Source organism: Capsella rubella, unplaced genomic scaffold, assembly GCF_000375325.1.
Source record: "Capsella rubella cultivar Monte Gargano unplaced genomic scaffold, Caprub1_0 scaffold_6, whole genome shotgun sequence".
Taxonomy (NCBI): domain Eukaryota; kingdom Viridiplantae; phylum Streptophyta; class Magnoliopsida; order Brassicales; family Brassicaceae; genus Capsella; species Capsella rubella.
In genome coordinates, this window is record NW_006238918.1 from 10,432,021 (window position 1) to 10,446,245 (window position 14,225).

General features: G+C 34.4%; 2 protein-coding genes and 1 pseudogene across 2 annotated transcripts; 2 read left to right on the forward strand and 1 right to left on the reverse strand.

Moving 5' to 3' along the window:
• Positions 1-3,341: 3,341 nt before the first annotated feature.
• LOC17882304 (receptor-like protein kinase ANXUR2) lies at positions 3,342-6,267 on the reverse strand. Its single transcript, XM_006289601.2, has 3 exons — positions 6,169-6,267; positions 3,496-6,078; positions 3,342-3,386 (listed from the first exon to the last, which is right to left on the reverse strand). Exon 2 carries the CDS (start codon positions 6,074-6,076, stop codon positions 3,497-3,499), a length of 2,580 nt encoding a protein of 859 aa, XP_006289663.1. The 5' UTR covers positions 6,077-6,078; positions 6,169-6,267; the 3' UTR covers positions 3,342-3,386; position 3,496.
• A 530-nt stretch (positions 6,268-6,797) lies between these two features.
• On the forward strand, positions 6,798-8,100 carry LOC17882365. The gene is made up of 2 exons (XM_006289108.2): positions 6,798-7,596; positions 7,700-8,100. The coding sequence occupies exons 1-2, from the start codon at positions 7,089-7,091 to the stop codon at positions 7,777-7,779; spliced, it is 588 nt and encodes a 195-aa protein (XP_006289170.1). The 5' UTR covers positions 6,798-7,088; the 3' UTR covers positions 7,780-8,100.
• A 1,766-nt stretch (positions 8,101-9,866) lies between these two features.
• LOC17884402 lies at positions 9,867-13,763 on the forward strand (annotated as a pseudogene).
• Positions 13,764-14,225: the final 462 nt, after the last annotated feature.

The following is a 14,225-nucleotide window of genomic DNA, read 5'->3' on the forward strand; positions in this document are numbered from 1 at the left end:
TTCCTCATTAGGGTTTTGCCTTCCAATTTAATCTCAACCATCCATCAAAGTAGAGATTAAGGCAATGGTGACAAGTGTGAGGACAAGTGTTCTTTTGCATGGTTCTCTTAACATAAGAGTGACATGTGTCTTAACACTTGTCCATTTATGAACCAAACATGACATGCAACTTAACAAGTGTTCTTTTGCATGGTTCTCTTAACATAAGAGTGACATGTGTCTTAACACTTGTCCATTAATGAACCAAACATGACATGCAACTTAACACTTGTCTCTCCTATAAACACTTGTCCTCTTATTGTTCTTTAAATTCATTTAGGAATTAACTCCTTAATAACCAATTTTATTGGTTACCAAAATTTTATAAAAATATAACAATCCCAAATAAGAGACCAATTAACTATAAGACCACATACATGGGTAAGAATAAATAATTTTCTTACAGTTATATGTAATGTGTTTATTATATCTTTTTGTTCCAATAAGAAAACTCTAATTTAGAAGTTTAAGTAAATATGAAAGAGTATGCCCACTCACAAACAAGCAACGAATGAATAAGGATCATATAATTTTCAAATTTATATGATGTTAAAATTAGATAAATGAGTTTAGGAGGTCCATTGAAAATGTGTTATATAATTAGTTGAAATCGAGCCACGCCTGTTCTCGTGATTGTTATGATTTGACTTTTGTGCTATATGACAAATGACAAATTTCTAAGCCACTATAAACTGACTTTTGAGTTAATTTTAGTTCTATAATAATATAAAAATTTCTTACAAAAACCTTATTATATTTTTACATCTTTAGAGGTTGGTTGAGAAGTAAGATGTTCAAACATATATGTATGGGCTTCATAGCGTAAGTTGATAAAGTCCAATCCAGAGAGAGAGGGCAATGGACTTTACTACAGTTTGGTATCGTTTTAATTTAGATGGACGGGAGTATTATTCTCAAGAACGGTATCATGTAATAAGAAAGAAAGCTACAAAATAAAGGGAAATTGCATGTCATAGCCTCACTTGACCATTTAATTAAGTATATAGCACTCTTCTTTTAATAATTTGGCATGGATTTTTTGGACCATTTTAGCCCTGAAGTCTTTTATTAGTTGATAATTGAGTTAGCACAATAAATATAAACTTATATATATATATATATATATATATATATAACATGTTATCGTGGTAATTCAATTCAACAAATAAATAATAAAAATAAATAAACTTATCAGATAACTATACATTTAACATATAATATATTATGTGGAAAATAGCAAAAGTAAGAAAAAGCGAAATAATGATGGGAAAATTGTAAATAAAACGGTGATATAGATGATGATATTTCCAACGTGGTGATGATTGGAAAGAAAAGAGGTGACACTGTTAATGATGGTTATACTCGTGATGATGATACCGACGATAAAGATTGTATATGTGATGGTCATAATTGAGATGACATCCAAAAAAGCACGACGTCTAAAGTGTTTCATAGTTATAACCAATGTTATAAAAATCGGTCACGGCGGGCGTTTAAGCGCCGTGGAGGCGCTAATTAGAGGTGATCCGCCGCGATTTTACTTTAGGCGGCCAAGAAAATCGGTGAAAATAGAAAACCATAGTAAACTTCATTTTTTGTTATGAATCTGTAGATAAATGGTATATCTATGTTATTTTGGTTAAATTAAATGAAGAAATAGTGGAAAACGTGGAAGAAATACGAAAAGGTTGAGTTAAAAGACGCTGAAAATCAGCGGCTATTAGGGTTTCAGGGAAGAAGATGATCCACATGAAAATGTAATCTATACATTTGTCCTTTTCAGTTTATTAACAAAACCGTAAAAATGGGCCAGCTAGGTGTCGAACTGATGACTGCAGGATGCTTGAAAGGCAATAATACCACTGGACCACTATAATTTTTTTGAATATTACTACATTACAGGGTACATATCCTAAATAATAATGGGAAAACAAAAAAATTCCATTAACGCCTAGTCGACGATTAATCCCCGCCTAAACCGTCTAGGCGCTAGGCGCTACTCCACCGCCCGAAGAGCGCCTAGCGCTTTTTATAACATTGGTTATAACATTAGTTTCTTTTGTATTGTTATCGAACGGACTGAGCCACAAGGTTCAAATACCAGCATAAGTGTTCAGTGACGTATTTGTTAAATATTTTTATGAGGTTAACCTATAAAGAGTTGAATGAGTATCATCGACGACAACGGTTGATCTCATATTCTTCTAGATGTAATTTTTTTAATAATTTAATTAGCAACATATATATTTTTGTTAACATATTTTAAATATATAATTATATTATTATGATAAATAAATATGCTAATGTTTAAGTGAACGGTAATAACTAAATTTTTCGCTAATCTCAATAGAATAACAAATTATTTAGCATGATAAGTATATATTTATCTCGTAAACAATCATTTATCGCGATAAAATATAATTTATATTGTTAATTAAATAAATATCCAAAAATACGGTTTTTTTAGTGTGATGAATCGTATTTTTTCTTGTTAATTTTTTACCTTGTTAAACTTTTTGTTAGCGGATATAAGTAATAATGGACATTTTTTATTTTGTTAATGAGTTAGGAATACTGATGTAACTTCTTCTCTCTTGAGAAGGAAGAACTAATTATTAACTTATGACTCCCTTTCTTTTTGTTTTCAGTTTTTCTATGGTCATATTTTTAACTAACCCCAAAATAAACTAGGGTTGATCGAGTAAATTTTACATAATTTGGATGATTGCGAACTTACCGATGTCTTATTTACCCTTCAGATTTCCAATATAATTTATATATCGATTTGAATCCAAAAACTTTGAGCCGATCTGATCCAAAAAAACATTAGGATTCTGATCGAAGATTTCCAATATGAATAATCCAAATCAAATAATTTTTATTATCCAATACGAAAATACGAATGCCCAAGTCTAGTAAATAATCGTCACATTGGTTTGTCTCACGGCAAAAAAAAATGTTCTAATAAAATTTGTTGTTCTTGCTCTTTAATCTCCCTAGTGTAGATACATCCACTCCTTTGAATCCCTTATAACTTCCACTAATTGCATGTTAAAATAGACATCCTCAAATTCTAGGTAACGTAATAATGTAATTTATTGTTTTCATGTGTACAATACATTTGGTTTAAGTCGCTTATAAGCCTAAAATATAATTTTGCTTAAAACATCATTATAAACAATATTGTTCTTCATAACATATAACACCATATAGGGAAACAATTTTACAAGTGTTTTGACATTCGATTAAATTATTAAAGCATCAAGCAAATTAAAAAAAAAAAAAAAGAAAGAAAAAAGCGAATGAATTTCTACTTGTCTCCATTTTTCTTTTCTTCTTTATTTTCCCTATCACATTCAAAAAAAACAAAACAAAACAAGACACCATATCATCATTGTTTTTTCCTTTACTTCACATTAAATAAAAAAGTATACTCTTTGAATGATTGTGATTTACCTTATCGTCCTTTAGGATTTACAATCTGAGAAAATATTTCACTGTTTTCTTCTGATGACAAGTCATCACCAATGTCACTTTCTCCGGTACCAATGTTCACCACCACACCTCCTCCTCCTCGTCCGGTTAAATCCTCAGAACCGCCGCCATGGCTTGGTGTTCGATGACGTGATCCATCAGCAGTTTCTTGCAACTGAAGTGCAAATTCAAGATTCCATAAAACATCTCCCATCGTTGGACGATCCAATCCACTATCAGATAAACACTTCTCAGCCGTATCTGCAAATTTCTTCAAACACTCTGGATTAATCTTTCCTTTAAGATTAGGATCAATGATGTCTTCTAATGTTCCTTTACGTTTACAGTTCATCGCCCAGTCACCAAGACTAACTTGTTCTTTAGATAAACTAGGGTTTAACGCTGGCCTAGCGCATAAGACCTCAAATAGAACAACTCCAAATGAGTAAACATCTGATTTCTCAGTTAGCTGTTGTCTTCTAAAATACTCTGGATCTAAGTACCCGAAGCTTCCTTTAACGACTGTTGTGACATGACCACCGTTCATGTTTGGTCCGGTTTTGGACAATCCAAAGTCTGAAACTTTTGCAACCCAATTCTCATCTAGTAAAATGTTAGTTGTTTTCACGTCACGGTGTATGATTGTGTACTTGGCTCCTGTGTGGAGGTAATGTAATCCTCTTGCAGCACCAATGGCGATTTCAAGCCTTCGTTTCCAAGTTAATTGAGGTCTCTTTGTGTTGTAGAGATGTTCTCTAAGTGTTCCAAGAGACATGTAATCGTAAATTAGACACATTTCTCCACCGTCATCACAATATCCAATTAAGGAGACCAAGTGTTTGTGTCGTAGTCTTGAGAGAAGTTCGATTTCTGTCTCGAATTCGTTAAGTCCTTGTTCGGAATTCGGATTTGATTTCTTGATTGCTACTTTTGTCCCTCCATCTATAACTCCTTTATAAACTTTACCAAAACCTCCTACTCCAATTACGTTTGACTCATCGAAGTTTTGAGTCCCGTGTTTGATTTCTGACAATGAGAATCTTCGACATAAACCCGCAGCGAGAGTGGATAGGTGGCTCCCATTGTTGCTCTTACCCGATATAGTAGACTTTGTTGCAGATGTGTGGGAATTTCCATATATAGGAAGCCAGCTCGATGTGTGAGAATCACTACCTGAGAATTTACGTTTCCTTTGGTACATTGTGAAACATAGTGCGCAAAGCAATACCGTTGCTACACCTCCAGCAGAACCAATGACGAATGCTGTGATTCTTTTGTCACCTTGGAACTCTTTTTTGACATCTTCGTTAGCTTGCATAGGTGATGGCTTCGGGTTTGGACCGGCAAGATTCTTCATTGTGTCCATCTTGAAAATCTCCAGCCCGTTAAGCTGTGAATCATAGTATTCTGGTTTACCAAATGTTGATGGTGTCATTTGAAGTGAAACCTCTTCACCTCCTCCTCCATTATTTGCCTCAACATATATCGCGTAATCTTTGTAAGTCGGGATACCTTTCCCTCCTGACCAAGCAAGTATATCTGCCGGGGTTGTATCGGCCTGTGCAGTTTTATTGTTTATGTAAATGTTGAAAACTTTCTGGTTGATTTTTGAAAGCTGGAATTCACAGAAGTGGAGCCTCATTATATAAGTGAAATTAGTGTCAACTTGGAACATCCATGTGAGATTCGATTTCATGTTTATATCTCCATTTGGTCCTTGTGATCGAGCTGTTTTGTAGACATCAGCTGGAGCAGTAGAAACAGGCATTTTCTGATAATCGATCCTGAAATTATTGCTTGCTTGAAGTGTAACACCGAGACCAGCACTAAAGATGTAAGGCGCATCGTTGTACCAAGTTCTACTTAATCCACCAGAGTCCTTGCTTCCAGGAATATCCTGACCACCGACATTGAGCCTAAACATCGTTTGGAGGTTTGCGGTTTTAGTATCTGATGTTTGATCTGAGAATCCAACAAGAGCAGCTGTATCAAACATTTCCGGCATCTGAACAACCTCAATACCATTTATGAAAGCAAACGCTTTTGTATGTTTATCCGAGGGAGTAAATGTGATGCTTAAAACATCTTTTTCTGATGGTGCAAGAGAATATTCTCTCACAAGGTAAGCTTGTGTCAAGGCTTGACATGTGATAGCTGCACTGAAATTGCTGAGAAGGCTAACATCGTTTGCTGCCACAGAGAAATAAGAGTCATCAATGTTGAGTCCTGTGTATGTTGATGGGTAGAAATGTAAGCGGAGCAAATGTCTTTTATCTCCTTTAACAGGGATCTCATAAGTAGCAGGAGCTGTGAAGATTCTTGCTGTCATATATGGAACCGTTGAAAGAAGTGAAGGATCCTGATATGTTGCTTGTGCATGGACCGTGTTTGGCGTTTTCAAGAACTTGGTGTCGGGTTCCCATTTCTTCTTGTCTTGATCATCAACTGGTTCTGAGGCTCCACAGCTCAACGAGAAATCTTGACCATTAGATTGAGATGGAGAAATCAGAAGAACATAGAAGAAACAGAGGAACGAGAATTGAATCCAGATCTTCTCGTTCATGGCTGAAACATATAAAAAAGTACTTCTTAAGATTCTTTAGCGAACATGAAATGATTGTTAAATAGAAATGTACATTTCTATGAATGTATTACCTCAAGCACCAGCAGAGAAAACTGGAGGCTTGTTTTTTCTCCTCTCTTCAACCTAACGATGTTTGATCAAAGCCATGAGAAACTGATTCAGAAACCTCGAACAAGACAAAAACTGCTTATTTTTCGGGTTGTGTCAGAAAAGAGAAACATAAATTAGTTGGAGAATCTATGGAGGAGAGGATTAAACGAAGAGAGCTATGTTTAGTAATTGGTTATAACTTATAAGAGATTGATATATACTTTTGGAGTTTTTAACTTGCAATATGTATGATTTTAATATTATGTTTTTGTTAGAAGATTAATTTCGTAAAACTTTAAATAGAAAATTTTAAACTATGTTTTGTTAAACATCTCTAGTTTAAATGCCATATGTTTAATAGTGGAATTCCAAAATTTGACTTGATCCTTAAAATAGGAAAATTAACAAAATTGGTCAATGTATATTCTTCTAGAGTAGGATAATTCTGAAACTCGTTTCTTTTAGGGGGTGAAGAATCTAAACAAAGAAAGTCCCTAATTATACAAGTTGAGTCTTTGTATCAAATTTAAACAATGGAGGAAAATAGCTCAACCATCCGTTGGATAAATCATGGTAAAAACTAATTTTACCAAATGTCCATTAAAGCTCATTGAGTCTCTTTTTTGAGAATTTATGTGGTCGGGTAGTCAAAAGTTTTAGGTAATAAGGGTATACATAAGATTTTCTGATCAACCCGACCCGTAGAAGCTTCTTCGTTGGCCGCGTAAATTGGTGTTGCACGCGGCCATCAGATGAAGAACATACATTTAGATCCATAAGCAAAGCTAAAGCTTTGATATTCTCATAAAAAAAAGAGTTCAAGAAAACCATCAACGAAAAGCCCTAATTTACCTTAGTATATTTCCGAATTCTAAACTGAAAACCTCTTCAAAGTGATAAAATGGTGAGGAGAAGAGAAGGCCTCAGCTTACCAATCTCGTCTTCAACGCCATCGCTTCCTGAGTCACTCCCTGACTTTAGAACAATGGTGTCAAATAAACCGAAACAACGGTTATCTAAGCAATTATCAATGCGTGAGACGCCACGAGATGTTGCTTGGGAAAAAAGGCGCCGTCAAATGTTAAAGATTCAGGAGAAGAAACAAAAAGGCGTATCTGAAAACGATAATGATCCACCAGATCTAACTGATGAAGATTTAAGGGAACTAAAAGGTTCGATCGAGTTAGGGTTTGGTTTCAGTGAAGAAGCCGGACAGAAGCTATGCAACACATTACCTGCATTAGATCTTTACTTTGCTGTGAATAGGCAAATTTCGCCTCTCCCTTCACCTAGTAGCAGCCGTAGCAGCAGTGGAGGAGATGGCTCGTTGTCTTCTACTTCTGTTTCCTCAAGCAGCATACCTTGTAGCCCAAAAACTGACTCTGACTCATTAAAGATCCTATGTCCAGGTAAATATTTTTTCCAAAATTATGTTCTTATAAACGGTGATTTGAATTTGTATGGTCCATACAAATACACTTTGACCAACCATTGTGAAATTGAGTTGTGCAGGGGACAATCCTCAGCAGGTGAAGCAAAGGTTACGACATTGGGCACAAGCTGTTGCATGTTCTTTGATGCAATCTCACTGATGAGTGTATATGTTGTGACTTTACGTTTCAACTTGTAACACTTATTTTATCACTTTTGTGGGTGAAATAGGACAGAGAAAGAATCCTATTACTTAGGATCTCTCTGAACAACAAAAAGATAGAAAATTTTGGGAGAAACAAATAGAGAGAGTAAGAGATTATGGTTCTCTCTACATACTTGTGCAAAGGGAACAAGATGAAAAGATGATGTAACCCTTTCTTATTCATTTACTGCTTATTAATTTCTAATATATGGTCATGGATGATGGTTATTTAATTTGAGGTATGTTTTCAATTTTAATTTTACAAATATGAACCTTACATGAGTCTATGCATATTATCATGGTTTAACTTCATAATACTTTTGATAGTTTTTAACAATAGCTATTAGGAAAGAAAAGAGTAATAATATTTCAAATACCAATAGCTATTAGGAAAGAAAAGAGTAACAAAAGATTTCTTTTATTTTTCATATTGCTTGTTAAGATCAAAACTCAAAAGCTCCAACTCAATATCAATACAAAAGCTATAGTTGCTTAGAAACAAGAAAATAAAAGAAGAAAAAATTACATTCTCTGAATCTGTCATCTATTTTTGTCGGCCAATTCCATTATAAAGAAACCAAATATGTATACAAGAGTCATACAAACATCAGTTTTTAAAACCTAAATAGAATAACATATTACATAATCCAAGAGATAGTATAAGGAGAATTAGTTAGCCTCAGTTGCTTTGCTGTGTTCGAAGTAGCATTGACTCTCCTACCCATAAAATTAAATTATAACAGCCTTGAGAAAGACTATTGATATGTTCGCTCATGTCATTGTCAAATATGGTTTGTCGAGGGAGATGTGGAGATGTTAGTGCGTCGTTTTGTCCGAAATTTTTAAATAATCCCACAGATCCTGGTGTTTGGAACATTTGACCTATTGGAGAATTATCGAGAAATCCTAGGCCCGGAGATCCTATTCGTGGTCTTGGCGTATAACGTGTAAAGCCTAACCTTGGGGATCCAAAACCTGATCTTGGAGAACAACCAATCCCTATGCTCGGAGATCCTACTTGTAATCTTGGAGATAATCGTTGCTCATTATTTAGTGGTGCCAGAAATTGTCAAAAACCAGTAGGAGATGGGTCAATTGGTATACTTGGAGTTATTTGGCTTCTATGCGTAGACATGCAACCAGCATATGATGGACTAGATGATCTAGGTGTTGAAGATCCACTTAGTGGGCGGGTAGTTCCAATCTAAGCTGCATGGAATCGGAAGCGGGTACGCGGAAACGAAAACGTTTGAAAGCGAGAAAGCGGAATTTTTTAAAACAAAATAGGAAGCGGGTACATATTGGAAGCGGTTAAACTATTAAAATTATATATATATATATATATATATATATATATATATATATATTATTTTCCAGCCACTGTTTTGACCACCTATGGTTTCAGCTATTTTTAAAACTATTGCCCTCCTAATAACACTTACGTAAGAAATTTCATTAAGGTTAGATATGACAATTATACATTCGGTTCGGTTTATAAACTATTAATTAAAACCCGATTGAACTTCTTGGATCTAACGATTAGTATTGAAACAATAATACAAAAACGATGTCGCGTTATTATAAACTTTCCTCATAAGACTTAAGCAATTGAATGCATACCAATGGGCGTAATCAATTAATTTTTCAAAACACATTCCTACTTTTATATAGGTAACACCTCCCCTTATTAAAAACAATGACAGAATATAAAATTCAGATTCACGTAATCATCGATTGATTATTCTATTATGAGAAACAATTTTAATTTTCAGAGATCACGTTCAACCAGTAATAAGAGTTACGCATATATTTTGGGGTGTATGCCAATCAGATCTGCTAATATATAGTTTCTTTCTATTATTCCGAAATTTAATTTCCAAACATACAATCGAATTAACTGCACCTTGATACCCAAGTTGAAAATAAGTTAGAAAGCCCTAAATTCTGAACACACCATTATATATATCCGTACCATTACCTCTCCAAGCTCACCACACTCGACTTCATCTCTTCATAAACTCAGCAAATAATAACTACAGCATTATGGCTGCTTCATTCGCCTACCTACGGGACGTCCGTCCTTACAAGACCGCATGGATAGTCCAGATTAAAGTCCTGCACTCATGGAGACAATACACGAGCATGAATGGAGAAGCTTTAGAGTTGATTGTCTCCGACGACTAGGTTAGTCCATATACACAGCTCTTCACATATCGTGTTCTGTTTTGTTAATCCATAATACATGATATATTTTTATTTTCAGGGTTGCAAGATTCACGTATCGGTGAAGAAAGATTTGGTCAATCCTTATGTGAATAATCTCCCTGTCGGTGATTGGAGGTTCATTGACGACTTTCATCTAACCCATGCTTATGGTCAGTTTTGTCCAACAAACCATCTTTATAAGATGGCTTTCATAAATGGCACAATGGTGACGTTGAGTGACCTTGTATCCGATTTAAACTTCCTATCATTAGCTAAGTTTTCCAAAATTCAGAGTGGTGATCTCAATCCCTTCATGTTGACTGGTACGTTTATATTGTTTACTGCTTTTAGATACATACATTTCTTTACGTATAGAAGCGTAACTTTTGCGATTGTATTGCTTTTACAGATGTGATGGCCCAAATTATCAATATTGGGAAAATATAAACTTTTGAGGCTAATAATAAGCCAACTATGAAGATTGACTTCGAACTCAGGGATGAAATGTAAGTTTTTTACAATTGAGTTTTATTAACTGTAAAGTATTACATAGATACGATTATATTTACACAAAAAAAATTGGAATATAATGCAGGGATGAGAGAATGCCCTGTACACTTTGGGGTGTATTTGCGGCTCAAGTTCATAGGGCGTGTGTTGAGTCCAATGGAATAATGGTTGTATGTGTCCTTCGATTTGCAAAGATCAAAACATACAACGGTAAGCATATGTTTCCTTCTAACTCGGAACCCATAATTAAAAAACATGAATTAACCCAAAATGAAATTCTGTGGTAGGTAACAAGAGTATATCCAACTTATTTGATGCTTCCCAGCTTCATATTAATCCACCTTCTCCGGAAGTCGACGTCTTCACTCAATCGTAAGTTTTAAACATTTTCAGTGGTTATATAGTTTAATCGTTGTTACTATCAGTCTCAATAATAACCTCAATGTTTTTTGGTTATAATTACTACAATATTTAGACTTCAAGAAGATGGACTTACGCTTATTGTCCGTGAACACGTCCCAAGGTTGGCCATCGCCATCCTGATAGTGGTCTTGATTACCCAAGGAGAACCATTGCTGAACTTCTAGACACTTATGAGGTAATTTAGTGCCTTGTGACTTACGTTTATGTGTATTTCTTATCAGTCCTATATAGGCCGTATTTTAGTTTTCTAGCTTACCAAATCTTTGTGAAAACAAGTAGGAGGGTAAAGCTAGGCTGATGTACACAATATATGCTCTTGACACGGATTGGGCATGGTATTATTTTAGTTGTTGCAACTGCAACAAAAAAGTGACTCCCATTTTACTCGAATCAGATGTTGGTAAAGGCACTAATGCGAAGCCAAAATTTTGGTGTGATGTGTGCAGGATTGTTGTCACTCGAGTTGTCGCTAAGTAAGTACTTTCTTGTAAGTCGTTACCATATTAACAATATAACTGAAGAAATTAATAAAGCCCGTTTCAATCATATCAGGTACATGCTATATGCCAAGGTGATGGATCCCACTGGTGAGACTAAGTGCCTTCTTTTTGATAGTATTGTTCAAGATATAATTGGTGCACCCGCTGCTACAGTTCTTGATGGCTCACTTCATGAGGTAACATTTAAAATAAATAGGTTTGTTACCCTTACACGAATTGTGACAATTATAAACGGGAAAATTCCTTAAAAATTCCCTATCTAATTTTAATTTGGAAGTTTAATACCCAATGTTATTTGATTGGAAATAAAATGCATGGTTTATTAAATTTTGGTCTATTAATACATTAAGTATATAAAAATTGTCAAATCGAATAAACCGCTTAATCGGATTGACGGAATCACTAAACCGAGGTTGACGAAATCACTAATCCCTAAACACACGAGTAATTTGGGGTTATCCAAAGACTACATTGTCCTTTGCTATTACCCCAAATCAAATTGGGATCGATAAACCCTAAGTTTAGTGTAATTTCATTAACTCCGGTTTAGTGATTCCGTCAATCCGATTATCGTTTGTTTTGTTAAGCGGTTTCTTCGATTCGACAATTTTTATACACTTGATGTATTAATAGACAACAAATTAATAAACCATGCATTTTGTTTCCAATCAAATAACATTGGGTATTAAACTTCCAAATTAAAATTAGATGGGGAATTTTTATGGAATTTTCTAAATTATAAACTAACATATTATTGAAAATGTAGATCGAGAACCCTAAAGATGTCCCTGTTCAAATAAAGGGATTTGTTGGTAAAACCTATGTTTTCTTATTGACCATGGGGAAAGAAAACATTTGGGGTGGAAAGGATACTTACAAGTTGTCCAAAGTCCTACAGAAAAATGGTCTACCGACCGAAGAGATGTCGGAAGAATCTCTAGACATGGTGAATCCGGCAACTATCGTTTCTGGAGATCATGTAAGTTATACATTACGAATCTGATTTATAAAATAAACTGTAATTACTGATAGGGACATGTTCTAAATTATACATTGTGACCTTCTCTTCCTTGAAGTTATCATTTGTTGTTTTATCTATGTTATGATACACAACATAAAAAGCATATTGACAGAGATCACTACTAACACTCCAAAACTAACACTGTTTCGAAAATATAGGTCACTCCCTTGGAACCCACGACATGCAACTATTTGTTTTATTGAAAATAAAACTACAATATTTACATATACAACAACCATGAAAACTATTCCAGTACTACATATAGATTAATATTGGTTGAATAATCATTCCATTGATTTGTGAACAAATATCTATATGTATTATATAGAATATATATTAATTAATATTACCATACTAGAACAAATTAGAAGAAAACATATAATGTAAGCTTCTTAAAAATTAATGTTTTTTAATTCAATAGTATTCTAATTACCAAAATTTACAGTCTGATTTTAATTATTAACATCAAAAAAATTCTAGAACTAAAACGACGCATACTTGCAAACCCTACACACCATGCCGTCTTCTATATAAATCAATATTTTTAGCAATAGCAACTACAACTCAAAACAACAGAGAAACTCTAAACTTTAGAACTAAGAGTAATACCTTCACAAAGCAATCTTCATAAACATGGTGCATTTCACCCGAGTGAAAGATCTCCATTCTTGGAGTTCCGATTGGAAGATTTGTGTTAGGGTTGTTCGGAAATGGAGGAATTCTGATGATCCAAATAACACAGTTGAAATCTTTTTGGCCGACATTTTCGTAAGTCATACCTTTTGGTTATGCGATTTACAATATTATAACTTCTAGACTTTTTGATTTGGATGTCTAATGATTCTATACGTTTATTGACTACAGGGTGATAAGATCCAATGGACTATTTCTCACAATCTTATCCAAATTTTCAACAATGAAATTGTCGAAAATGATTGGAAAATCATTTCAAGTTGCATTGTATTCACGGAGACTAGAGATGTCAAAGTGGTCGACAACGACTACCGTTTGAATTTCAACCCGGAAACTGTTGTCGAGAACTGTGATCCTCTGTCCAATAACCATTTCATCAATTACCAAACCATTGACGATGTCAGAGATGGTTGGTTTGCTGTTTGGAATATATGCTTAGGTAACTTTAATACTTTCATATCGGTTGTGTTTTAGTGGTTCAATGGTTATTATTCACGTATGCTTGTGACCGCTAGATATTATGGGAGAAGTTGTGCGTGTGGAACCAATTCTTCATGTACATGCTCCTCGGACTGGCCCTTATCGTGAAATAACCAGACTTCTGCGTTTCTCTCTCCGGGATCTAGAGTAAGCAACTTCGGTGAACGCATGTTCTTCTAAACTAACCTAATTCTCAATGGGAAGTTATAATTTTGGTTGTGTTTAAAGTTACCGTTGTTGCTATTTTGATCAGAGGTCAAGAAATATCGTATATTGCCTATAATGAAATTGCGGATTTAATTGACAACAATTGGAGACGTGTTGCAACTAACATGGTTGTGGCTGTGCTTTGCTTCTGGAGGGTTACATACAAGGCTGGCGGTATGTTTGTGAACACTACGACCCTTTGTTTACTTTATATATATATCACTACAGGAAAATAATTATATTGATACAAAAAAATTCGTCTCAATGTTTAAACTTTCGTAACAATATAAATATTGTGACAAATATAAGACAATTTTTAATAGTTGCAATACAATCGTCACCAAAAAATATTTGTATCAAAAC

Bases quoted from the DNA above. Each gene is read 5' to 3' on its own strand.
- LOC17882304 (XM_006289601.2), bottom strand. From the start codon at position 6,076: ATGAACGAGAAGATCTGGATTCAATTCTCGTTCCTCTGTTTCTTCTAT.
- LOC17882365 (XM_006289108.2), top strand. From the start codon at position 7,089: ATGGTGAGGAGAAGAGAAGGCCTCAGCTTACCAATCTCGTCTTCAACG. The intron at 7,597-7,699 runs GTAAATATTTTT...TGAGTTGTGCAG, and splicing joins ATTAAAGATCCTATGTCCAG to GGGACAATCCTCAGCAGGTG.